Source organism: Falco biarmicus, chromosome 9, assembly GCF_023638135.1.
Source record: "Falco biarmicus isolate bFalBia1 chromosome 9, bFalBia1.pri, whole genome shotgun sequence".
Lineage (NCBI taxonomy): Eukaryota > Metazoa > Chordata > Aves > Falconiformes > Falconidae > Falco > Falco biarmicus.
The window spans coordinates 37,060,496-37,087,068 of NC_079296.1; the positions used below are offsets into that span (position 1 = coordinate 37,060,496).

A 26,573-nucleotide genomic window follows, 5' to 3' on the forward strand; every position below is an offset into this window, starting at 1 on the left:
AAGGGAGGAAAGGGTATGTGCTCCATTGTGTCCTCCTAAAACTGCTTGGGTTTTACAGTCTATGCTTTCTAAACAAGTTGTAGACTAAGGATTATCCACAGAGATTATTGTTTTAAGTAAGAATACACTGGAGAAATTTGTGGTCTGCTCTCAGGCAGCTCATTGTTAGGGATGGCCACAACGACTAAAGGATACGTTGGTTTTATTCGTGTTGCCCTGACTATAAACCTCAGGAGCCTTCCTTGTCAGAATTGATCCATTCTGCCAGCAAAGGGATAAGCCTGTCCTGATGTGTGCTTTAAAGAGGACAGAAGAGCTGTTGCCTTGTCCAAGGCAGCTTTCTAACAGACATCCTCCTGTTTGGGGTTTCTAAGGTCTTGAGAAAAGGATTTGGCTTTTAGGTACACCTGAGAAACTCTCACAGGGAAGTGATGTGTAGAAAGGAACCTCTCTTGGAAACCATCTCACTGAGAGCATCTTTTTGGGGGGTCCCATGAGGGTCAGGCGGGAGCTGCATATGGTCCTGGCTCTTGTCTGTATGCATGGTGGGCTTTACCTCTGGCAGCCCACCAAGTTGTTTTTGCTGCCAGTCTATATGCAGCTCCCCAGCTAGTCCTGGCTTGGGCCAGTTTATTTGATTTGTTTGAGCTGTTGGTCTGTGAAATTGCCACTCAGCCCATGGTAGCTCCCGGTACGCATTTTGCCTCTACCTGCTCTGAGGCTCACTGCATTCACAAATGGCTGGGCTCCTTGACTTGTTCCTCACCAGCTCCTTCTGTGTCTGTCGTCAGCCTTGATGGGGAGAAGAGGGTAGCAGCAGAAAGGCTGTGAATGGGTTTTGTATCCATGTCCTTAACATAACCAGAAACAATAGGGTCCATGTTCCCTTGTTTGTCCTGAATGCTTGGATCTACAACAGAGACAAGGGAAGCTTCTGGGTAAGCAAGTCCCCAAAACCTTTATAGCTTAAAACACAAAACGTGAGCCTGTAGGCTTTCCTGTAACCTTCTTTACCATCTTCATTGAGACTTTGACACCACAGTCAAATGCTTGTTTTCAAAACAAGTTAGAAAGGAGGAATAGTAAGAAATTGAGAGAGCAGGACATTAGGATGTAGTCCATTGCTTGATGATGGGGCCTGAACTTCATGGCCAGCTACTTGTGCAAATTAACCCTGCATATAGGTTTTTGATGTGCTTTTACAGCCTTTGATGCGTATGTGCAACATACCCGGAGGTACATGCAGCCCAGTTATTTCCTTTGGCCAGAGCATGTCCAGTGGCTGGTCAGATCTCTGCTTGGTGAGCTGACAACACAGACTTTGAAGGGCAGAGAGAACTCCCCATTACCATTTCCTTAGCTAAATTTGCTGTCCTCTGCAGGTCAGCTTGAATCTGAGGAGCAGTAGTTAGTAACCTATTCCTCGACTTCATCATGTCCAGGACTTGTTTCCCCTCCTTGAAACCTCCCACCATCACCAGCCTGGCTATCCGCCATGCTGATAGCAACAGTGGCAGAACAGTGTGTACTGTAGATAACTAAGGTGGGTAGTTGCTCTGCTGATTGACCCTGCTTTAAGCAGAAAGACACAGCTTGTTAATACGTTGCCAGGAGCAGAGGAATGTCTGGGAAATCTTAGGAGGGGAAATCCCATCCTAGAGAGGTTATGCAGTGCGACTGTGCTGTCTTTGCATGACAAATATGTGGGGTTTTGTTAATGTGCTGGATGAAGTTGTATTTTCAAGGTTTACCCTGTTTTCTATGGCACCTGTTGGCTGTTGGAGTTGCAGTACCAGTCACGCTACAAAAATAATAGCGTGGTGCTGACAGTGAAATACAAGCAAACAGCAGCATCCATGAACTCCTTGATGGTATTTGTGCATAGGAAGATGTAGCCTCATGCATCAAATGTCTTGTGGCAATGGATTCTCAATCCTTGAAAAAGAACTGGGGGGAGTGGATATTGTTTGCAAATCTCTCAGCTGTATGTAAGCAGGTGTGACTTGCTGTGCCATGTCAGATGGCGGACTTTCTTTCTGTGGGTGTATATGTTTACCCGATACATTGAGGATGTGGAATTTGGGATGGGGGAGCTCTCAAACCAGGGTGTGCTTTTCCTCCCCAGTGGAGGCTGCAGCAGGGGCTCTGAGCAGATGGGATATTTGGGACTGCTTGTGCAACTTGAGGCTGAGCGTGTTTGCTGGTGACTGTCCCCTTCCCCCACTCTCCTATGTGGCCTTTGGTGGGGACCAAGGTGACTGAGAAAGTTTCTTTGCACTTATTGCCCAGGAAAAGCGACCTTCAGGCAGAGTAGTTCTTGGGGAGAAAGCTTCCCCAACCGTGACAGATTTGACTATAAATCTCCAGTATTAATGCCCAGGTTCCCAAGGTCTGTCATCCTGCATGCCGGCGAAGCACGTGAGTTGCTCAAAAACAACGTACCAGCTCATCAGTCATTTTGGAAGTGTGTCAGAAGGCTGCTGCTGCAAGCAGGGAGGCTGAAGGAAGGCTGTGAGCATGTTTGGGGAGGGGGGCGGTATGTGGGACAGATGGGAGAACAACCTCAGCGGGGAGCACACGCAGGCATCCCAAAGCCTGGGGAGGCTGGGATTGTCACGTGCAGGAGACAGAGTTGAAAAAGAAGGAAAATGTTTGCATGAGGTCTTTAACTGCTTGAAAATACCAGGGGTGGGGAGGCTCGGGTCCAGAGCCCGGGCAGTCTTATTGCTGTCGAATGACTGAAACCCCCATGGGGTCAAATCCAGCTGCACAGCGGTCCTGAGCCCCATAGCTGCCCAGGGTAGAGGTTTTCATTTACCTTGTTGTCCTCTGCTCTCTTCAGTACTCATTCTTTACATTGTCCCCAAATTACTCTGTGCCCGTCGGGAGCAGGCTGCGGGTACCACTGGAAGCCGTGCATTTTCCTTCCGTGTGCGGCTTTGCACACCCAAACCGGGCTGGCTTTTGCAAGGGTTACTGCTGCTTCAGTGCCACCAGAGTGGCAGATAGTGCCAGCACCTAGCCAGCTGCCCCCTGCTGCAGGAGGACAACTCTGTTGCAACTGGTGGCATTATTTTGTTCCATTTTTTGTAACTGCCTTAACAAGTGACTCTGAAAGAGGAAAAACAATGTATCTTTGCTTTCTCTCCTCATGGAAGGAGTGAGATTGGTTTTAAAATAGACTCAGTGTGAGTATCTCTTATTGGTATAGGTATTAAGCGAGTTATGAATTTCTTGCACTTTGGGTCCTAGGAAAATCCTTTCCTTATTTCTTTTGCATTAACTCTTGGTTAATAAGGCTTATTAGCACTCTTTAATAATGACAGATATAATCTCAACCCAAATTTGAGGAAATTTTGGGACCTACCTAGGCCAGGGTGCTGTCTGCATCCTGCCAAGGACAACTGAAAGAGAAGAACAGCCGTCCTTCAATAGGAAGGAGGAAGAGAGATGCATTTCTTCCTGAATGGCAGGAAGATGCTCACTGCCCACAAAGCAGCACTGTATGTGAGTACCTGTGGTGTGGTTGGGTTGGTGGAGTGAGTATGGTCTGGATTTTTCTTTGAGGCTTTTATCTGTCTCATGCTGTGGAGATTGCCAGCACCTGCCAGCTACTGGGGCAGTGTCCTTTCTGGGACAGCCTTTCAGGTCTCATGCGCTGAGACTCACATCCCCATGAGGTCCTTCTGTAGAGCCAAGGGGACAAATGGCTGGCCATGGACTCAGTCTCCAAATCATGGTTTCAGGTGGAGAGAGAAGGGTGGATTTTCTTTGTCCGAACAATGGTCAAATAGCACAGGAAACGTTCAGCTCAAGTGAACCGGTTTTCCCAGTTGAAACCCTTGGCACTGAACTGCCCTGTCCATGCTTCCATCGTACCCTGGGGAGGAAGACATGCGTTGCTTAGCCCCTACTCTTCCTCATGGGAATGTTGCGCTGAGCAGGTATTGCTTCCAGATGGGCTCCTTGGCCCCTCTGGCACGTGTTTGCGGTGCGACTCAGCGTGGTGCTGTGCAAAGCCCTTCAAGAGAAGGAAGCTGAATTTGCCTGCAGGAGCTGGCAGCATAAACATGGATCACCGAGAGGACACTTGAGAAGCACAGGAGGTTTCTGAGATGCTGTGAAGGGGCTGTTTTACATGCGAGTTACAGGCTGGTCTTGCCAAAGGGGCTGGAAAATACTCGATGTACATGACGCAGCTGTCAGGGCAGAGGTGGCTGCGACTCGTCTCTGATGGGTACAAGTAGCTGTTGGCAAGTAGATGCTGAATTTGGTGGTCAATACCCGTTTCTCTCTCAATCAGGGCTTCAGGGGAAAGAGAAGCTTTGAAAGTTTTTACTTTGAGCGATTGAAAGAAAAAGCCCAAAACTGTCTCTTACTGGATCACTTCTCTCTTCGCAGGCTTCCACTTTTAGAACAGTCTGTGAAACCTCAGTGATTGCTTTCTTTTTGCCTTCAAATAACCCAGCAGCTGGGATTTAGCATGGAGTTTTGTTTTCTGTTTCAACTTTAAAATTTTGTTTTTACGTATGACTAAGGGAGTTTGAACGCTGGTTGGGCTGGACACCAGGCGAAGGGTGCATAGGCTTAGCCACCCCTTGCAGCTCTGACCCAGCTTTCAGAAAGAGCCACATGCAGCCAGGCTGCCAAAGGTCACCTTGGCCATGGGGAATGTCCCGGGCTGATGTCTACCTTAGGCTGGGGGGTCCTGCTGGCGTGACTGATACAGTGACTTGGGTGAAGCTCTTGGGAACTCTGTTGAACGTGGCAGTGCAGTGGGGTAAAGGACCAGGAGCACACGGTCTTCCAGTTGGTATCTCCTAAAATTGGGTCATCTGCCTGTCCCTAAAGTGAATGTAACGCTATAGAGAAATGACAGCTTGCAACAATACGTGGTGGATAAAACTGAGCCCTGCTGATGTCCCTGGCACAGGGTCCTGCCTACTACTGTTCATATGCCTCTCCCCATGTAGCTTTGGGTTGGGAACAGAGAATTATAGAATTGTTTAGGTTGGAAAAGACCTTTAAGATCATAGAATCCAACCATTAACCCAGCACTGCCAAGTCCACCACTAAACCATGTCCCTAAATGCCACAACTACATGTCTTCTAATTGCAAGCAGCGCTGCTTCCCTGTGTGGTGTTTGCTTCTCTATCTTTTTAACATGGTGACAAAGACCATGGAAAAACCCGTTCCGCTTGTCCAAAGCAGAAAAATCGACTTGTTCTTAAACAATAAAGACTTATGGTGTTGTGTTGCCCCTCACCCTCTGCCAAAATGCATCCATCTCTGGAGCAAAGCTTGGGGGCAGCAAGGGAGACAAGTGCCTTGGAGCAACATTGTGTAGAAGACTCAAACTGTTCTTGTAGGAGGATTTGTGATTTCAGACATGTCGGATGTACAATGTAGGCTACAATTTGTAGCAGTACGCAGGCGAGGAGGAGTCTGGTCTTGTTGCATGCCTGAGGGATTACATCAGTCTTGGAAACAGCGCTTCACTACTTCCTTTCTCACCCCACTTTCTCTTGCTGCTGTGATGAAATTCCTGCAGCACACATTCCCTGGAGTTTTGACACAAAACACACCTGGGTAGACAGGATCCTGAATAGGGAACCCTGTGGATGCTTTCAAGGTGTTGTGGAAGCTACTGAGAGATGTTTTCACTGGTGTTTTGCATAAGTCAGTTAATTCTGATATTAGGCTCTGTTCTTGTTCTCTTTGTAACAGCCTCTGTGTAAGTTGGTTTGTGTTTTTTAGGGAAATTCAGGCAGCCTAATTGCTGTGCATTTGCGTGAGGATATGTTTTTGTGCAGGTGCTTCCACAGACACTTGGAAAGTTCTTTTTGGAGGTATATTGCATTCCATCAGGATGCAAAGGCATTCCCACATGACCACAGTGACCGTTTACGTGGTGTGAACAGCCAGTTGCTAACATTCAGAGCAACAGTTGTAGGAGCATTTAGCAAGAAGCCCTTTGAAATATGTTTTTAATAAACCATTCAGTGAATATATTCAAATAACAAATTTCTTCAAATCCAAGTCTATTTGCAGACAACTCACAAATGAGAGAGGCTAAATTAATTAAGCACTTTCGTCACTAGGGATAATGGTCCAGCTGTAACAGAGAACTCCAGATGTTTGTTTGCAGAAGAGTATGCTTTCCTAGGAAAAGAAAAACACTCGTGGGTATATTAACTCAGAAACAAGTTTACAGCTGTGTGCTTGTGTGCTCTGCCTTGCACTCCCACCAGTGACTGCAGAGCTCTGTTCCAAGGTTTCCGCTTGCAGTAAACAGCCTCTTTATTTCTTGCTCATTGTCCTCCTGGCCATGTTTAGACATCTGTGACGTGCAAAGTGAGGTAATGGCCCTGTGAAAGCCTCCCTGGCTCCAACAAATATCACCCTTGCTGTGCTCTGGGGTGTACCACGTGTTGCCAGTACAGCTGGACCACTGCTGCTTCCAGTTTAGGCTGTTGCGGCTCAACTTTTCCCATTTATTTGGGCGGGCTTGATGCACAGGACCATAGATTGGGAGAACAAGATACTGTGTTGTGTTATGACTGCTGGGAGCTCGCAGGGACGAGTGGCAGAGCTTTGGTGGTTGGAAAGGGGGAGTGCTTTTGGTTTAATTTCACCTGAAGACTGGAGCTTTGCCCAGCTTATACCCAGGAAGGAGCTTGGCTTTATCAGTGCGTTAGAGTCAACAGTCCAGTGCACTCCATCCATTTCCCTCAGTCTTATTTTGTTTCTGTTGTTAAACAGCCCAAGCTGGTTTTGAAGCCCTGTAGCTGAAGTGCCCCATTACTCACAGGCAAGAGGACAATAGAACATGGGGCCGCTCTTAAATGTCTCTCCACGTCGGCATCATTAATAACTGTAATGCTGGCATCACTTGCTCCTAAATAGCCTCATTTATCAACAAGCAATTTACCGTGGTGCTCTGGCGGGGCCGCAGATAAGCTTGTGCCTCAGATACCCAGGCACCACCTGCCAAGCCTCTCCCCACCTTCTCTTTGGCATTTGAGTGGGAGGGAGAGAGAGAGGAGTGGGGGGAGGCAGGCATGGTAGGAAGTGCTCCATCCAAGGTGTGGCAGTCATTGCAAGGCCCAGGGAGTTGGGTTGTGTTTGGAGGAAGGCGACTTCAAGGTCAGGACAGACGGACGAATGGGTTAATGAGTTGCACACGTTGTATTTCTCCAGGCTGTCACCTTTGAGAGTCTTCCAAGCATCTGGTTGTTTTTCTTGGTTCTCTTAAAGGTTTACTTTGCTTTTCAAGGGGTGAGAGGAGCAGGAAATGTAACCTTGCCAAATCTGGCTGCTTTGGGCTTCAGATTTCTGGCCCATTTCTGTAAGTCTTCCTTCTACTGCAGCCATATCTTAGAGATCAAGAGGTGCTAATTCAGCTCCAAGAGAGATAAACCAAGAAGGAATTTCACTGCATCTTCATCATAATGAGGCAAAATTCATCACCCAGCACATGTTTTGGAACCTCGGAGAGTTACGATGATAGTCCAAGGCCAGTTTGCTTATGGATCTGAAGTCTGCAGACAAAAATCTGACTGCTGGTACCATTTCCTTCTGGTTTTGGGACTTTGACACACATACCAAAACATGCTTGTGCTGGAGCAAAATACCCGGTGATAGTTGGGCTGAGAAAGGCTATATTTATTTGTTCCCTTGAACCATTCAGAGAGCGGAGCAGCTGGGCTTGTAAGCAAGCTGTAGCGCTAAAGGTTTTGTATTCCCTGTGAGACTGAGAGCCTCGGGGATGTTTCATCTTTTGTAAGGCGCAGATGAGATTTCAAACAAGACGTGAATGAATCCTGCTCGAACTTCGCTTGTGCAAGTAAAACTTGCTGACGGTTTTGGTTTTTGGTTTTTTCTTTTCCCCATTCATATTGATCAGCTCCTCAGCTTGACAGGGTTGCTGGCGGAGGAAGCAGCGCTCAGGCAGCACTACTTCAGAAGTAGCATTTTACACTCTGGGTCGGCCCTGTGACTGGAGCACCGCTGGCATCCCACTGATGTGCTGTTGATGGAGGAATTCAGCACTGATGTTTGCATGACTTCTCCGTTAGCATTGCATAGCATCATTGCCTAACTGTTCTGGGGTTGTCTTACAACCCACGGGTGTCCTGCAGTGCTGCTCAGTGCCAGGACAGTCCTGGGACCTGGTCCGTAGGCGTTGTGATCTAATGTGCTTTATCTCTGACCTCATGTTAATTGCAGAACAGCTTCTCTTTTCTAATTAACACAAAGCTATGTTACCTTGTCTGGGTAAGATGCAAACTACTGCATGTGTCATCTTACTTATAAATCATGTATTTACACCATATAGCAAAGCACCTCATTAACTAGGTTTCTGGGGACCTGCTTTTCTTCTGCGTGCTCCAGTGTATTTCTAGAAAGCTTGGTAAGGCCAAAGAGAAAAGATGAACTTGAGGATGATGGGTCAGCTGCATCTTCTAGTCTCTTCTGCCCTCCTGCTTCCTGCACTGAGTTGGGAGATTGCAGTGGGCATGTATCCCTGTTTTTCCAAGTTGAGGAGAAGTGACTCCCATCTGAGTGATCTCAGTGGAGCTCCTGTTAGTTCATTGCATCTACTAAGTGGAAAGTAATCCCTGGAGCTAGGATTTGGTTTCAGTCCTTGCTAGTCTCCCAGCTGGCGGAGCTGGTTGGTACTCTCTGGACATATGGTAACTCTCAGTCTTCCACCTGCTCTGGACTTCCCTTTCTGGGAGGGCTGACAATATCTTGTGTCTTGATGGCATGTTCTGGCTCATTATCCTCTAGGCAAGCTTTGTCCAATCTTTCTTAGCGAGAAAGCATGGCTTGCTTCAGCTGGCTACCCAGTCTTTATGTCCTACTGGCAGATGCCTCTGAAAACATGGGTGCTCAGCACCCCTGCTGCTACGTGGTTTTAGCTAGCAAGATGCTTCTAGGTAGCCAAAAAGGGAGGCCATGACAGGTCACTCACTGAAATGGTTTCTTCTGACCTGTGAAGCTCGTTGCATGGTGTCATGGTTTCTCTGGCAGGATCAGGAGTCTCTTCTTATCTCTGTTCCTTCCAGCTGGCAGTCAAAATGTAAGCTTCCCTGGCTCTGTTTAGAAAAAGAGTCCTCTGCCCTTCAACTCCCCAAATAGGACTGACCCCAGCACTGTGGTGCTGCTGATTTAGTCTATGTGCTTACTTGTACATCTTATTTGGGCAGTTAGCATAACTTGTTTCTGGGAGCACAGTGACCCCAAGGAACAGCTTGGAGTGGTTGCTTTGGAGTTTTCCCAAAACCCTATCTCTGCACGTAGTCAATAAAACTCCTGGGAGGAAGGTCTCCAAGAGAGGTGGGATGTCCTGCTCCCTGCCTGTGCAGGTTCACGTTAATGGGACACCCGGCAACCATGTCTTTTAAAGAAAAAATGTTGCGACCCTAAGAAGGAACACTTTCTTTAGTTTAGCTATTATTTTCACGAAACTTGTAGGAATGCTGTATTTTCTGTGGTGCAAATACTTCTCCTGTGTTTGGCTGTAACTTGCAGGGAGGCTACTGAGCTCTTGGGGAGAGGATGGCCATTGTGGGGAGTGCCTGCTGCAAAAGTACTTGTGCAGCCTCTGGTAGGTGGGTCACTGAATTACCTGGATGTCCCACCCTTATGTATGTCTGTTTTTCAAAGTGTGGTCTTCTAAAAGCTGGCCTCAAGGTAGGTGTTGGTACTGCAAAAAGCTGCCTTCAAAAATGGCATTTGGGATAGGGGGTGTTGCAGCATGTACGAGGTGTGAGATTTGTACAGACAGATGTGTGCACACCACGGGCACTTCTGGTAAGGTGTGTGAGTATAAGGGCAGCTTTAGGGGTGAATGCCTCTCGCCAGCATGGAGTAGACTTGATTAAACATCTCACCAGTGACCCAGCATCCTGAGTCCCCTCTGGTGGCCTCCACCTCTGTCTTGGAGCTTGCCCAGGCACTGGTGAGAAAGCAGGGTGAGGGTGAAGGTCTTGCCTTCACTAATAATCTTGGTTTTCTGCCTTTTACCAAACTGTGACATTCATGCAGAGGAGAACTGGGAGGTGTTTCTCTCCATTGTGGTACCTATGACAGTTTCCGTTGACCCATGAGTGTTTAGTTAAAAAATGAACCCTCTTCTTTTTTGGGGGGGGAGCCTGACAGAAGGCAGGAAGGAACAAAGGAAATATTCCTTATTCGTCTTGGGCTGCTGCTTATTTTAAAAATTAATTAGAAAAGGATATTCTATGGATTTAGGGTTTAAACTTTGTGTCAGAAATGTTAATCAAGACTGCATTAGCTAGATTTTCCTTGAGGAGTGAGTGGTGGGGGTGTACGGGGTGTTTAGGGTGTTTCAGAGAGGCAGGAGGCAACTTGGAGCAGTGCTCGTGGGGATACTTGGCAGCACGGCCGTGCAGAGCAGATGGGTTTGCCTTCACGGGGGGAGCACCCTCCTCCCCATCCCTGGAGCTGCTGAAATTGGGGCTTGGATCTCATCTAGGGAGTGCTGCTGGGGCTATTCCAGTGCTGGGAGTGCTGATTTTGTAGCATCTTTTCCAGGCCAGTTTTAAAAGCCCCCCAGGCAATGTTAGGGCTTTTTGCCATTATTTAACACCTCAGTAGATTTCACTGCTGGGATGTTTCTGCTAACTCCAGATTTATGTTTTCCTTTGCTTTTTCAGTTCATCCTGCCTCCTCCCACCCTTGTATGTGTGTCTCATGGATAGTTGTTAGCGGTTGCCTGAGGGCAGCTCTAAGGAGCAAGGCTGCATCTAATATTTAGGATTTTCCAAGAATCCCCTTCCCCAGCCTCCTAGGCAGAACTGTACGGGTATTGATGCAGATCTCTGTCTGATTTCCATTTGGTGTGGTGCTTAGAAACGTAGGAGATATTCCTGCCATAGTGGAGTTGGAGATGATCTTGCCTACGCTTCTGAGAATTGCCCTGGCCTTCAGGAAACCTCGGGCTTTGTAAGGCGCTACACTGAGTGCTTTCCTGGGCTGACAGGATGTCTTGTTCGTTCCTGTCTTCAATTTACAGCTCTACTGTAAAATACCAAGTTAATCTCATGTGATTTCCCCCTTTATAACCCCACGATGCTTGGTGCTTATGCTTCCCTTGGTGTTTATCTGCCCCTCCCCGTTCTGTATTTATTCTGTAAGTTTACAAAGCGTGGACTTCCCAGAGTGGAAAGTCTAAATAATTTCACGATTCCCCAGTGCTCCTCTTGTTCTCTGACCCTTCTCAGACAAAGGTGTTAGTGAACCACCAGTTAATTCCCTTTAAAAATATTTTTAAACTAAGTGCCTTGAATGGTTAGCTCACCTGCAGACCTCATCCTTGTGATGGGGTTGCTCTCCTCACTTGTGCTTTGGGCTCTGCTCAGCACATCCCAGCTGGAACTGGCTCCTCTCCTTTCCCCCTCCTGTTGTGGGGATGAAGAGGGAAGGACAGATATCAATAAAAGTGAATGAGACTTTTTGACAGAGCAGCTTCTGTGAGGGAACTTTTTTTATGGCACAAACAATGGATGGAGCAGAATTTGCATAAAACTCATTAGAAAAAAGTACAAGTTTCATAAATCTTGTGATAAATTAATGTGATATCATTCCAAACATGATGTATTAATTTTAGGATGAAATGAATGGGTCTGTGATCATTGTTGGTAATTATGAGGCTCCCAGGCAGTTTGGAGAGGAAATTATTTTTAAGAGGGCTTTTTAAGTGCGGGAACCCTTTTCACACCAGGAATATCTTAACAGACCCAGACTCCTTTTTACAAGTATTTATTTTCTTATTTTGCTCTCCTGGGTTGGTGTTTTGATGTAATTGTACTTAGTTCCCTCTTTCATGCTGATCAGCCTATTCCTTCCCAAAGAAAAGGAAACAAAAGTCCTTCCAGTTTTTGCAAACTGTCAGTGTTCTCCTTTGTCCCAGGGAAGGGCTGTGGGTTTTGTAGTGAACTGGGGGGCAGGAATTGCCAGATCCCCCCGAGCAGGCAGGGGGAATGGGGGGGGGGGGCAGACATCCCCTAAGCCCACTGCTGTTTGCAGGGGTTTGCTCAGGGATGAGCATTTTTTTTAATTCCTTTTTTTCCAGGCAGATTTGGAGATGCCACAGTGACACTAAGGCATATTGGTGATTTTTGGCGGCAATACCCCAGTGTGGTTGGAAAGCTTTTATTAATAAACCTCTGTCTCTAAGCCAAGGGGGTGCCAGCGGGTGAGCAAAGGCTGTGACCTCCATCCGCTGCAAAGACAGCACTGGCATGAAGACATTCATTTTAAATTTGTTTTGGAGAGCGTGCTTGCTTTCGGCTTTGCTGTAAGATCTGTTTGAAGGTAGATGGAGGGACATTGCTCTGTTCTAACCATGTTGAAATAGGTGTGGACTTTAATTGGAAGGACGCCACTGCCTGCGTGCATGGCAGCAGCCCAGTGACTGCATGCACAGCATCTACCAGGAGAGCCTCAGGTATTCTGTTTAATGGTAATGTCAAGGAAGTTCAATATACCACTGTTGTTTGGGGGTTTCTTATCCCCCCCCACCCCTTCTCTTGTAAAATTAACTGAAGTGCTCAATAAATAGCGAAGTAAAGCAAAAAAGCCCTCTGTTACGGCCACTCTTGGTGCAAATGCTTGGCTCTTCTTTAACTACTGTTGCACTACTCCTTTTAAACAGCTTTAAACACCCTTTCAAACATTTCTGCGAAAGCTGGGGGGGAACAGAGGCAGGCAATATCTCTTTCTGCAGTTTACTGCTGGCTGTCAGGTCTGCTTATGGATTCCGTCTCGACACTGACTCCCCACTTAAAATAACTAAATGCAGCAGAGAAATTACAGGTTCTGGCTCTGGCTTTCAGCATCTGTGGAACTAGAAGAACTCTGCTGTGCCTTTCACTTCCCAGCTTGATAAACTCCCTCCGAAATGGTTTTGACTGCACAGATTTGTTTCCCCTCTTCTTTGTCACCCCTGTGTTTGGCTTCTTTCTCTCCTGTATGTGATGGGTGATGGCAGTAGCATCAGTGGTTCTTGGACCAGCTTGTGCTGGGCTTTTCCCCCCATAATTGTCAAAGACCTCCTGTTTTTCTGATGGCAGAAATAGTTCTTTTTCTCGTTTATTTATTGTGAGGCCCTTTTTGAAAAGTGCTGGTGTGTCCCTGCCCTTTTTCACTCATTGCGCAGCACAGTAATCAGAGCAGAGGCAGCCTCGGTGGTGGGGTAAGCTGATGTTTCCCATTAGCACCTGGAATAAGAAGTGTGTAACACTGAGCTCAGCTTCACTTGTAGGAATGGAAACTTTGTTTGCTGAGCTGTTCTGGAAAGTTTTGGCTCAAGTGGTTGAGCCTTTTCAGAGGAGGCCAGAGAGGATCTGTTGAGGTTGTGTTTATGAAACAAGCTGGCAGCCACCTGCTTGGGAGAAGGGCTTGGAGACGGATGAGTGGGTTGCCCTTGTACCTGTTGGTGTGCTTTTAGGTATCCCCGAGTGTATCTGCGTGATGTTGGCCAGAGTTTAATCTCAGCATGCTTGCATGGTGTGAATTTTGCTGTTATTGTTCACCCAAGGCATGCTCCAGCTGTGAGGAGCAAGGTCTTCCCGGCAGTAGCAGGCTGGAGCATGTGGTGGTTAGTTTTTTTAACTATGGCCATCTGTGACACTGCTCCATGATGCTGGGACTGACTGGGAGGAAGGCAAGAATGAAGGTGGAGAGACCCCTGGTATCTGCAAGGGATTTCCTGAGCCTAAGTGTGCTTTGGTTGCTCTCCTAGCCCACTGCACGTTGTCTACTCTCCTGTCCCCAACTTTGTGTCAGGTAAGGTCTCCTGTGCAGCCTCTGGCCCCAGCTCTGGGTCATCCTCCCTGGGAAAGCAATGAGGCCTTATCCCAAACTCAGGAGCAGCTCCCACTTGCAGTGGCCTCCTGCTTGAAACTAAATTCTTGCTTTACTTTGCTTGCTAGGGAGTCACTGTCCTTTCTTCTCCCTCACATTGCTCAGCAGTGCAGAAATATTGGCACTTCATCTTTCCTTTTAAAAAAATCTTTGGAAAAACTTCATGGAAGGGCTTTTTTTCTTCATTTATTTTTTTTCTGAAAGGTGAAAGAGAAAACGAATTACAGGGAAAGAAAAGGGAGCAGGTGACAAATGAGAAGAACAGGGTTTGAATTTCAAGATCAGATCCATCAAATCCTGTCACCAAGCACATCAGAGGCCAGCCTGCTGTGATGAACTGGGCTAATTGGAGATGCATGTGCTGGGGTGACGGGGGCAGGAAGGCAGCTAATATGGGGAGTGGTGTGGGAGAAGTGAATGGGATGCCATTGCCCCATCTCCCTTCCAAGGAAGGAAGGAGGGAGAGCCAAGGAAATCTGGTGGCATTGGCCTTCACTTAAGGGGATTCTTTGCTGCAGGGTGCAGATGCTAAAATTATTTTTGTGTAAACAAATTTGTGCTGTTTTGAGAAGTTGAATAGCAACTGAGGGCTCTGTGTGCCAGCTTGTGACCTCGGTTGAGGACCATAGGCATCACTCTTGGCATACAGGCTGTCTCCCTGCTGCTTCTCTCCCCAGTGTGCCTGGTGCCTCTGATCCGTTTGCCTCTGCTACTTAGAAATTTCTGACTTTTTATCCTGCAAACCCCCTTGCCCATAAGCTGAGTGCTCATGGTGCTGGCAGTCTCCAGACCGTTCTCAGTAGTGGTGGCAGAAGACAGGGGGCCAAGAAGCTGTGTGGTGACTGTGCCCAGAGATACGATCTGGAGCTCTAGAGGGGTGGGAAATGATAAGCCGAGGAGAAATGGGCACAGGCATTTAAAAAGAGGGATTAAAGTTATTTTAATATTGAAGTGTACCTGATGCCTGAAGTCTTGAGCCCCAAAACCAGCGGAGAGATTCCCATTAACTCCACTTTGGGTATGCATCAGACCTTTTAAGAAAGCATCTTATTAAGCAACTAATTATAAACCTGCCCCTTCCATTGGATCCCAGTGCCCTCCATCCCACCTCATTCCTGTGCAGACTGTGTCAGCATCTTGCTCAGGCAGCTGCTTTATCCTCTGACTCTGGGCCCTGGGGCTTAGTGCTTCCAAAATGCTCCAGGAGCTCTAAAATCCTTTTGGAGAGTTTACTTTTTCTCCTTTCTCATACCCCTCTTGAAAGCAAAACCAGTTGAGAGGAACTGGGAGGGCACAGCCCCTTTGCCTCCTTTCCTCCTTGGCAAAATGAAAGGTTAAAGAAAAATACACAGGTTTACAGCTGCAAACAAGATGCTGAGACAGGAGTTCCTGTATGGGGGGAAGAAGTACACCCCATAAAGCAGCCAAACCTAAAAAAAAAACTGAATAAAATCCTAGCAGGAAAAAAACAAGAGGCAACAGCAACTAAAAAAGCTCCTGAGGTCAATCAAAGTTCAGGACTTGGAGAAAGAAGAAAATCTGTGTGTATGGGAGAGAGAGGGAGAAGTAGCCGTGATTGAGAGAAAGGAGGCAAAAGGAGACAAGATAAATTGTGATTATCTGGTGGAATCAAGACACTTAACTGCCCTGTCTGATTCCTGAGGGGAAACAAATGGCATCTATAACTTTGTACTGCAGAAGGATAATTTGTCCCTGTTTCCTCAGCCCTCACTGGAGGCCAGGTCGGCACTTGGGCTTGTGGTGGCTCAAAAGGCATCCTCAGCACGGCCCCCAGCAGAGCTGGGCAAGCTGTCTGTCTTTGCACGTGCCCCAAGAGGGGTTTCTGACAGATGTGGTACTCCTTGGGCTCTGCACACCCTCTCCAAGTGGGACCCGTTGCTTTCTGATGATTTCCCAGTGATACAGACACCCTTGTGTGAAGATGCTAGTGCTGCTTTTGCAATCCTTTGGCAATTCCTGTGTCGCTTCTGTGAAAGAGTGTGGAGTCCAGCTGCAGAGCTGAGTATCGCTGGGTCAGGTGCTTGCCTTGGTCTGGCTTCATCTGTGGGTTGGGACAACAGCACCTTCCCTGTGATCACCCTGGAAAATGGGATTTCTTGCAGGCTGTGAAATGGTGACCATGGCACAGGTACTCCAGCTCTGTTTGCCTTGTGCTGTCCAGCTAGCCTGTTCCTTCTCCCTTGGTGCTGTACATTAAGAGGGGGGAAAAGATATGTGGGGGTAGCAGAGAAGAGGCATGAAATAAATTGATGCTAAAGAAATCTGTGGAAGGTCGCTTAGGTGGTGGTGGAAGTGCTGAAGGAGCCCCGTGTGCTTTGCTGTGGTCCCCTCTCACTGCACCCTGCGTGCCTGGTTTACACCACATGCCTAAATTTAGCATTCCCCTGGGGTAGAGCTTGCAAAAACCAGAACAACAAATGACAAAGCAGTTATGAAGCCTCATTTCTTATTTCAGGGATTTGATCTGTATTTTATGCTTTTTTTTTTTTTTTTTTTTTTTCCCTGTAATGACTTTGGAGGTGCTCTTAAGTTAGGATGGTGATTACTGACTGGACAAGTAAGGGGAGCTCTTTGTTCTTGGAGCCTCGCTTGTGAGGGTTTGAGATGGTATTTTCTTATGATACGGTGCAGCTTACACTTTAATGTTCTCAGCTGCCCTATCTATCTCTTAATGAGGTTTCTTGTTTCTAACAAATAGAAGGAAAGAAAAGTTGAGGAGGGTACAGGCTCTGAATGTTTTTCATGTGTTTTTCTTTCCTCCTCTTCTACCCACCAAATCTGTCCTTCAGTTTTATGCCCTCAGACCAGAGAGCAGCCAAGCCCAGCACGCTGTTTCACAGGGATCTAGCTCTACATGTCTGCAGACTGGCGGGAGCAAGAGACACAGGTGGGATGAGGCACTCTGCCCAGAAAGGCCTTGCCTCGTTCTCCAGGTTATCCTGAATTTAGGAACTTAATTTAGGAACTAAATTCCCCAACGGTGGGAGGTAGCTGTAATGCAAAGAGACGGAGAAGAGTTACATGTTCATTTGCTGGTTGATTTTGTCTTTTTTCTTTTTCTCTCCTTTTTTTTTTTTTTTGTGCAAGTGCGTTTGCAGCACACAAACCATGAATGCAACTATGATTAGAGCTGGGTAGGGCATCCTTTTCATGTTCAGCGGGATTTTTAAGATTTTCCTTTCCACTGAGATGCAACCAAGACCTTTTGGAGTTTTGAAGTATTTGCGGTTCTGGAAGGAATTGCAGATAGCCTGTTGATCCAGGGTTTTTGAATGAGATGTAAAGGGGGAAAATCTGTTTATCCCATTAAATCTGAGAGAATACAGAGGTATGACCCTGGATTTATCTTGTTCTAGTTACTGGCTTTCACTGCAATGGGGACAGTCACAGTCTTTCTTGTTTCCTGGGGCAAAAAAACCCCTTTTCTAAGGATGGCTTCAGATGTCCTCCAAAATAAAACCAAGCTAGTAGCTAGTTTTATATCAAGGCTCTGCCATTTGAGAAAGTAGGGTTGCTTCATATCTCTGGTGTTGGCTTCACTGAAGATGGGAGCATTGCAGATAAGCTAGCTGATCACAGGACTCTTGCTTTTGGGTCTTTGTCCAAAAATGTCTTTGGTCATGACCTGTCACTTGCTTGCACCTGTGTTGGTGGAAGGAATTTTTTTTCCAGTGATTAATTGTAGCTGCTGCTTAAAAAAAAAAAAAAAAAAAAAAAAAAAAGAGAGCTATTCCTTTTCCAAATAGAAATTTGTCAGGATTTGGGCACTGAGTCTTGCTGTGCTTTCATGCTGTGGAATAGTAATCTTACATTTTGTCCTCCCCATGGATGTGCTCTAGATGGCCTGAGTCATCTTGCTCTTTGTCATAAATGAAGCTTTTCATTTCATCAAAAGTTCAAGCTTTTAAAGCCCTTGTTAAATGTAAAGCATTTTGCTAGCTCTTGACGGTTTGTGGCTTCCTCTTGCATCCGGTCCTGAAGCTGATGCAGCCAGCCAAGCAGCTTGCAGAATTGCAGCTTTGGCAGCAGCAGCTATATAGCCCTAAAGTCACCCCTCTGAGTGCTCAAAGAGCACCGTGGCTCTGCCAGCCAGAGCATGGAAGGAGCTCCTTCCTTGAATGGACCCTCAGGCCTGCCAGAATGACTGGTTTCAAGATGCTCTCCTCTAACAGCTATGGTCTACCAGCCTTTTTCAAGGGCATTTGGAGCAGGGTTACGGAAACAGGTTTTTATGAAACAAGCCCGAGTTACCAAGAGCTTCACGTGGCTGCTGGTCCTCCCCACTATTTGTCACCAGAGTTTGCACAGACAGCTGTTTCACGTCATGCTAGGATGTTCCCCTGACTGTGGTCAGTGGCCTTGGGACCTGCCAGGCAGCTGGGTCCTCGCTTGAGTGCACTTCATTGATGCTGTATAACACTAAATTTTTAATCAGAAAGTCACGCAGTGCTAAGTCAAATGCCTTACAAAAGTCTATTATTTCTTTGCAGTTACCTTTATCTGCCAAAATTGTAATCTCATCAAAGAATAAAATCAGGTTTGTTTGACAAGGCCTATTTTCTATAAAACTGTGTTGACTGGCATTAATTATGTTCCTATCATTTAATTCTTTATTAATGGAATCTCATATCAGCTTTTTCCATTATTTCCACTGTGATTGATGTCAGCCCAACCGGTCGGTAATTGCCAGGGTTGCTCTGCTCGCCAAGCCGTGCCACCGCGTTTGCCCTCTGGCCTACTGGAGCTTCCCTCCTCTTCCCAGATGGATGAAACTTTGACATCTGTTCTCCTCGGCCAGATGATTTGGGGTCTTGGAGTGCTCTCTTACTGCCAAAGATTGCTCACACAGAGAAAATTCCACACACCGCATCCTCGAGGCCAGGTGGTCAAGGGGGTCTCCCATCCTTAGCTCTACCCATCAGCTTTTTTCCTCCCATCTTCTCCCCCTTCCTGCTAAGGAGGGGACTGAGAGCAGCTGGGTGGGTAACAGGCAGCCAGCTGTAGTCAGCCTGCTACAGCAGACTTTAAATGTGCTCAGAGCTGTCATGGAGAGATCTGAAATTATTTGAGGAGGTTCTTACAGGGCTGAGGCTCCAAGGGTGGTGACCATCCCTTGCTTTTGGAACAGTAGAAGTCATCCTGCTCCAGGAGTAGTGTAGAGATTAGAGAGAGGACACATGGCCCCCATGCAGCAGCTTCAGACAGTCTGGGTTTCCTCTCTGGTCAGGAAGAGATGTTTACAACCACATGCCCGCGAGGGATGGCTGAGCAAGGTCTCTGTTTTCTGGGGTATTCAGGATGCTGCAGAAGATGGTTTCAAACATAAGCTGGCAGAAGGTAGTGATGGATTTCTCCCAGTGCCTCTTAGACTCTCTGGTTGTGTGGGTTCCACATATGCCAAAAAGATGAGTGCTTGCTGCAGTTGCTGTGTTTAGAACAAACCCCACGTCTGTGTCTGGCTTCAGGTCCTACCAAATCCCTGAGCCTTGAGGCACCTGTGGGCATCATGCCCGTGCTCTTGGCCTTGGGGTGTTTGCTTTTAACTCGGGAATGTTTTTGCTGGTGGTGTCCCTTGGTGGAGGAAAGCGTGAGGGAGGCTGGTAGGTGCGTACCCAGAAGAGGCATGGCTTCCTCTACCATCTCTAGTGCCTGAGATGGCTGCACTTCTGCTGAGCTAATGTGGTTTTTCTCTTTTGAGAAAAGCAAGAGAGGAGCTGTGGTTCGATTTATCTGTGCTAGAGGGAACAGTAAGGCTCTGCACAGCTTGACTCCCCTTGCTGCTTGAGCCATTGTAGCACCATGAGGAAATAACTTGGGAATGACTTAAGGGACAAAGGCAGAAGACTTGCATTCCCCGACAAGGACAAGCAGGATGTTTTCAGGATTTCTCCCTCTCTGACCCATTTTACTCATGGTTTCTTTTCTTTCTGTCTCTCCCAGGTTCCTCAGTGACTCAGCTGCTGGCCCGAGACCTGGACAATGACCCACTGGTCTTTGGCGTGGTCGGTGAGGAGGCCAGCCGTTTCTTTGCAGTGGAGAGCACGACAGGGGTTGTCTGGCTCAGGCAACCCTTGGACAGAGAGGTAATGCTGCTTGCTGCTGAGAGCATCCTCTGCTGAGGGGGAGGGAAAAAAGCCTCTCTGCTCAGATAAATGGTGGCTCTCCACCTTAAGTGGCAGCTGAGATGCAGCCTGGGTGGTGCTCCCATGGGGAACTGGGAATCCAGGTGTGTCCATGATGTGGTCTGTCCCTAGCTACCCTGTCACTGTCCCCAGCTCAGTGGGGACAAGGGGAACAAGCAGGGCTCTCTGATTCGGTCTGGATTGTTGGTTTTCCTGGATTCTGGAATAATATCTGTAAGTCTGGAAGTAAAGAAATTAATAAATGGAGGTGATCTGCCAAAGAGCCAGGATACTCATACATTCAGGGAAATCTACAGGCTTCTTCTTTAAAGCTGTATTCTGATTAAATCCTGTGCTATTTAGAGCAGCATGTGAAAAGATGTGAGATATCCCTGCTTATTTCAATGTCATCGTGACTTATAATCTGTGGATTCAGGTTTCTGGATGCTAGATCTGGAAAGATTCTTGCCTGGAAGCTGTTTCACACCCCTATTTTCAATGGTAGTTTTGGTGTGCAAGGGTGGTATCCCATCCGGGTGCCTGTTTTACAAAAGCCCTGGCCCTTGCAACATTCCTGAAGCAGGGAGGAAGGGATAGCACAGGCGCTTGGACAGGAGCTCGGTAAGACTGGGAGGAAAATACCGTATGGCTTAGGCAACAGGCTTCTTCCCCTGTGCTGCTTTCTGTTGCCTGTGTTCGGTTCTTCCTTTGCTAGCAGCAGTGTTGTAAAGATAAAAGCCCATTAACACACCTCAGGGCTGTCCCAGCCAGCCAGATGTGGAAGAACTGGGTGGTGGATGCTGCTCAGGCTGTGGAGGGCAAACTCAATTTTACAGTGTTGAGAGCGAGGCTCTGGAATATGTGTTTTTCTTCACCCCTCTCCCCTTCGCCTCCCTGTGCCAACAGCTGCTGGCATGAGTCATAAATCTTCCCTTATTCAAATGCCTACTGCTTCCCAATACTTATGATACCAGCCTTAAGCCAAGGAGGGTGATCAATAGATTTTTAGGTGTCTTTTGATGGAGAGTGGGAAAGGAGATGGGCAGAGCTTGCATGCATGGCTTGGCTGAACCAGGAGAGGAGCCTGCGCTGATGCTGGGGCTCAAAGTCAGTGATACCTGAAAGAGGGTGAAGGCAGACATGTGCATAGCTTGGTATGGGAAAGGTGTAAATGGCAGTCTGTGGTGGAGGAAGCAGGATGGTATGGGAAGGAAGGGATGGAGGTGGACAGGACACTGGGAGCAGAGAGTGCTGGCCTGGGTTCATGAGTTGAGAAAATCAGGGGAGAGAATACCATACAAGAAAAGTCGTAGGGGAAAAAAAAAAAAAGCATAAGATCAATTATTGTACAATGGAGGAGAAAAAGATTTGAAAAGGGAGAGGGAGTCATAGTAAGGTAAATAATGCAGGAAAAAGGAAAATAGAAAGGAAAAAAGGAAGGAGCAGATGTATAGAGGCAAAACAAATTTTAAAAGATTTTTTTTTTTTACTCCCACAAAGATTAGAAGGAGAACAGGTTTAAAATAGAAAAAAATCCCACCTGAGGCTAAAAAACGTATGTGCTAACATGAAGGGTGGAGGCAGAAATTAGCAAGTGGCAGTTTCTCAGATTATTTTATGAAGTTTTTAAAATTTAAATGCTCAACAGGTTGTTTCTTATCTCCTATTTTTCTTTTTTTCCCTACTGCTTTGTCCCTCAAGGTGGCACCGATGACTAGGGGGGAGATGGATGGAAGACTGCTGCAGTAGGGTGGGATGTTGCAGGGAGCAGAAGCTCTCCCCTGCGTAGGTCTTTCAGCTCTTCATTCTGCCTGCAAGCATTGCCCCAAGGCAGGAGCTGGGAGAGGCTTTCTCAGGCTGAATTTCCCATCTGTTTGGACCGGGGGCCTGAGGTGGGGGCAGATGTGGGGACAGGAGGGGTGGACACTATGGTGAGCTGTTTCCCCAAGTCCTTATCCAAGATGAACTGCTACCCTGGTGCGAGCAGAGCTCCTGGCCTGGGCACTGGTGGCTGCTGCCTGTCCCTGAGCCGGTCTTATTAGGAATAAATCAACCAAATTGGCGGCGTGGTGAGCCTTTTCAGGCCTGCTGTCCAGCCTGTTCTGCACGATGCTTTGGAAACATGAGGTTGCTGTGCTCTGGCAGCTTGGGCTGGGACACAGGGGGCAGGAAGGGATGCTGGAGGAGGAAGGGGTTGCTGGGACTGGGGGAAGTGAAACACCAGCTGGTTCCCAGGTACCAGATAGGTATGGTGGTCCAAGTCCTGCTGTTCATTCCTGTGCGACTCCTTGGTAAAACTTGAGCGAAATGATAGCTGCTGGAAAAGAAAGGTCTGCCTCCACTGGCAATATCCCCCTGCCCTAACACCGAAATAATCCCCTCTTCCCCACTTGTCCCTCACCCCAGCACCAGTGACTCTAGCATATTGCCATTTAAGACCGAGCTGTTAATTTAGTTAAAGCAATAAGGGGCAGAGAGGACTGCACAGGCATTTTTTTTAATAGGCTTATGGGATTTCAGCCAGTTCTTACTACAGACCCTGGGCTTATCCCAGTGTTCCCAGCTATGTGATATCCCAAGAACTGCTGCATAGCAGGTAAGTTAGGAAAGCAGCAGCAAGATTTAATGTCCTCAGTGAAACTGTGGTATTGTCATCTCAAACAAAAGCTAATTACACAGTTTTTTCTTTGGACTTTCTTGTCTTTTTGCATCGTCCCTGTATCTTGCAGTCAGAGATGGTGCCACGCTACAGTACACCGTGGGTGGAAAACTGCCTTTCTCTGCCTTGCACTTACTCCCTCTTGCTGCTACAAGCAGGCAGCCTGCAGCACCAGTGACTGGGCAGGCGTGCAAAGAGAGCTGGGGCTTGCTGGCACGCTACAGAAGGTTAAACGGTGGGCTCCTTTCATCTACTTTAGCCTAGTTGTCTGTTTAAAGTGCTCAGTCGGATAGTTGGTTCTTTAGTCCCTGCATCCCCCTGACCCAGGGCAGATGGCTTTCTGCCTGTGAAATGTGGCTGGAGCCTCGCTGGCATTGACATTTCTCAGCATTTTATACTTAACATAGGTAATTGCACTCAAGCACTCCTTCTCTTCTTGAAGGTCCTGAAAGCATTTTGCATGTAATAATATTGGCTAAAAGTCCCAAGCCTGCCATCTGCAGATAAACACTACAGTATCTTTAATTATATGTTTTCCTTCTCCTTCCTTTTCAGACTAAGTCAGAATTCACGGTTGAATTTTCTGTCAGTGACAGCCAAGGGGTAAGTGTGACTTCTCATTTCATGGTCTATGGCACAGGTGGAGGGGAGACAGGAGGATGAGCGTGGGTTGCCGGGGGACCTTCTGCATCACCCTGGGGGTGTCTGGGGAGTGGGGCCAGCCCTGGCCATCGCTTGCCGAAAGCCCGACTCAGAAAACATAGCCACAAGCTTCTTTTAGGTTTTAAATCCATGCATAAAGCTGATGTCTGCTCTCTGTCGTTATCCTTGTGACCACAGGTGATCAAAGGGACGGTCAACATCCAAGTTGGAGATGTGAATGACAACGCCCCGCAGTTCCACAACCAGCCCTACAGTGTCCGCATCCCGGAGGTAGGGATTGTCACAGCCTCTCCATGCAGCCTGGCTCCTGGCTTTTCCCTCGGTGGCCACACTTGCTGCCTGGCTGCCACCACTGGGCTGTCTGCTTGGCTGTGTGTGGGCCACCGAGGTACAGAACTATTCTCCTGCCCTGCACCCTCCCTGGGGCTGGGGGAAGGTTAAGCCTCTGGAAGTTATTGTTGCCTGAAACTGGGCAGAAGTGAAGTGACCATGTTCTGGGTGTTGGGGGAAGGCAGGTGGAAGAGGAGACTTGGAGCTCAGAGTCTTTGCAGCCTTGGTGAGGTCTTTCCCGTGACAAATGTGAAATTTGAAGATAGCTGTAAATGGGTACCTGTTCTTTTTCGTCTCCTTTGAGACGGGGGTGATGTGCAGCTCTTGTCACAGAGGCCACCTGAGGCAGGAATAAATGTTTCTACAAATGCCAGATTTCTGGCAAAGTCCAGCCCAAAGACTTCTGCCTTTGCTGGTGGTTCCCTTTGACAGCTCCGTAGCAGGACTTGTCCCATGATGTCCTAGGTATAAAATAGGTATGAAGGGACCACAGGAGATCATCTGGCCCAAGCTCCTGCTAAAGCAGAGAGTATTTTCTTGTTAGATCAGGTTGTTCAGGGCTTTATCCAGCCAAGTGTTGAATACCTCCTAACACAGAGCTTCCACAACCTTCTGCTGCTCTATCTCTGTGTTGGCCGTTGCAAAGGAGGTAACACCTAGTCATACCATCAGGGAGAACTTCTGCACCTGGAGCTCAGCTTGGCAAAAATACGCCAGGAACTTACAGTTCTGATGTGAATTTAGACTTTAAAGATGTAGAGTGGAAGGTGGTTTCTGGTGCTAGGAGGACAAGGTTTGGGGCGTTAGATTTTAAACAGGGGATTAGTACGGCATTTCATATCCTCCAGTGGAGGAAACCTCTCCCTCTTGCATCCTGGTGCCAGGGCAGAGCCCATTTTTCCCAGTGCATGCTTTGGGGTGTGGATGAGGTCAAGTGTGCATCTGTGTGTGTGTGTGTGTGAAATCAAGCAGTCGTTGGTAATTGAGAGGTATATATGATTGTGTTACAACAGTTTATTTAATATGCTGGCTGCTGATGCCCTGCTGTGCTGGGCTTTGATCTTTCCCTGTCCCTCAGCTGTGAGGATGAGGTTTCTTCATTAAGTTGCTTGTGATGTACGAGCCAGGAGTTTTAGTCTCATCTTTGCGCCAAGTCATCTGAAACCTCCTTTTGAGAATGACACTGGGTCAGAGTCATTTCTTCTCCTCTTTACAGCACAAATGGTGCAGAAATGGCTTGACAAAGGCTGCACAAGCTGCTCCTTGCTCTCGCCTTTCTGCTTGGTCCTCTGGAAACTGATGGTGGCCACCTTGCCTTGCTGCTTCTGGTGATGGGTTGTCTGCAGAAGTCTGCAAAGCAGAAGGAATGTCAGTTGGACTGAAGGAGAATAGTCTCCTTTCCTGTGCCCTCAGACTTACCTCTGGTTTTGCTATTTACAGCACCTGGTACAGAGGGCTCCCTTCTCCACATGGAGGGAGAGGGGAAGTGGGTTTCTGTGCCTCGGGAACTGGTGTTGTATTAACCCTGGTGTTTATATACCTGGGGCATCTGTGCTGTATTTCCTCTTGCTCATCGCTTCTGCCCCGAGAGCCGATACTGCAAATCTTAAGCCTTCCACATTTCCAATCTTAACCTGTGTTAGTCCTGCGGAGCGGGGAGGACAAAGGTCCAGTGCTGCTTTGGAAAATTAAGGCTGGGCGAGGAAAGAGAACTGCAGACAGGTCATTTGGACAAAAAAGTAAAATAAAAGGAGATTGAGCCCCAGAGTCTCCCTCTTGCTTGTCATGCTGCTTTGCCATGAGTAACGATTCTGCCGGGAGGGATTTCCAGGACCACCTAGTTGTTTGGGGTGTAGCAGGCACAGTGCTTCCACCAGAGTGCCTGCTCTGCCACTTGGCCTTCAGAGCTGTGCTTTTCTGGAGGTTGTCCTAATCTAATTATAGAGCATAGCCTGCCAGTTTCCAGTTTCTAGCCGTGATCCTTAACCAAGGGCACCAATCAGAAGTAATGAGCCACAACTGTGTTGCTCAGCCAGCATCCTGGAGACACTTCTGTTCTTCTGCCAGGGAGAGAGCCTTGTCTTGTCAGGCACTGTGAGAGCAGGGGGTGGGGTCCAACCACCTAAAGAGGACCCTCCAAGGGCTAAGGCCCACAGGAGATGTGAGCAGTGAACTTACTCTGTGTGTACTGGCACAGATAGATCTTGAGGAAAAGATGCCCACTTGCTTTGAGACCTTTGCTTGTCTATGGTTTTTCCCTGTTGCTTGTCCACAAGTATTCAGAGTTTGAGGTGATGTGTCATGGAGAGGAGCCTTCAGAAGCTGAGGCCCCCAGAGTCTGGGCACACCTGGAATGCAGCTGAGGCAGGGGAACCAGTCATGGTAGGGGATGATGCTGTCATCCCCAGTGCTCCAGACAGCTCAGGCCAGGGTGTGCAGCAAGGGTGTGGGTAGCAAAATCTGTCTTAAAGACCTGCCAGCCCAAGATGAAGGGCCTATAGCTAATGAATAAATGGGCTGGAGCTTGGGGATGGAGAAGAGGCTAGTAGAAGTGCTGGTGGGGCTTTGCATAGACTGGCTCTGTGCAGAATTGGCAGCTAATGAGGGTTTTTCTCTTTTTAATTTTGAGATAAATGGATGTATCGATTTGCAGTTGTCCTAGCTAATGGAGCAGCAACAGAAAGGCTATTTAAACCTCGCTGCTATTGTGTGGCACTGGGAAAGTCAAAAGAAGAGTGTGCATAAATAAATGGAACATGAAGTAAACTGACCTTTAAAAACAATACTGCCTCTAAATACCCGTCCTGGCATTTTATGCAGTCCACTTGATTTGAGAATGGGAATTTATTTGGGCATGGGCTGCAGACTGTGATTCCTCTCT

At 47.6% G+C, this 26,573-nt stretch overlaps 1 protein-coding gene across 2 annotated transcripts in view; it reads left to right on the top strand.

The window, feature by feature from the left end:
• Positions 1 to 26,573, top strand: part of CDH23 (cadherin related 23) — a 213,468-nt gene that overhangs the window by 31,198 nt on the left and 155,697 nt on the right. For both annotated transcript variants that reach the window (XR_008824095.1, XM_056352859.1), the window contains exons 4-6: positions 19,859 to 20,001; positions 23,255 to 23,302; positions 23,540 to 23,632. Coding sequence is in view for 1 of the 2 variants with exons in the window: in XM_056352859.1 (XP_056208834.1) it covers positions 19,859 to 20,001; positions 23,255 to 23,302; positions 23,540 to 23,632 (284 nt within the window). In the remaining variant the exon portion in view is untranslated. The remainder of the gene's footprint in view (positions 1 to 19,858; positions 20,002 to 23,254; positions 23,303 to 23,539; positions 23,633 to 26,573) is intronic.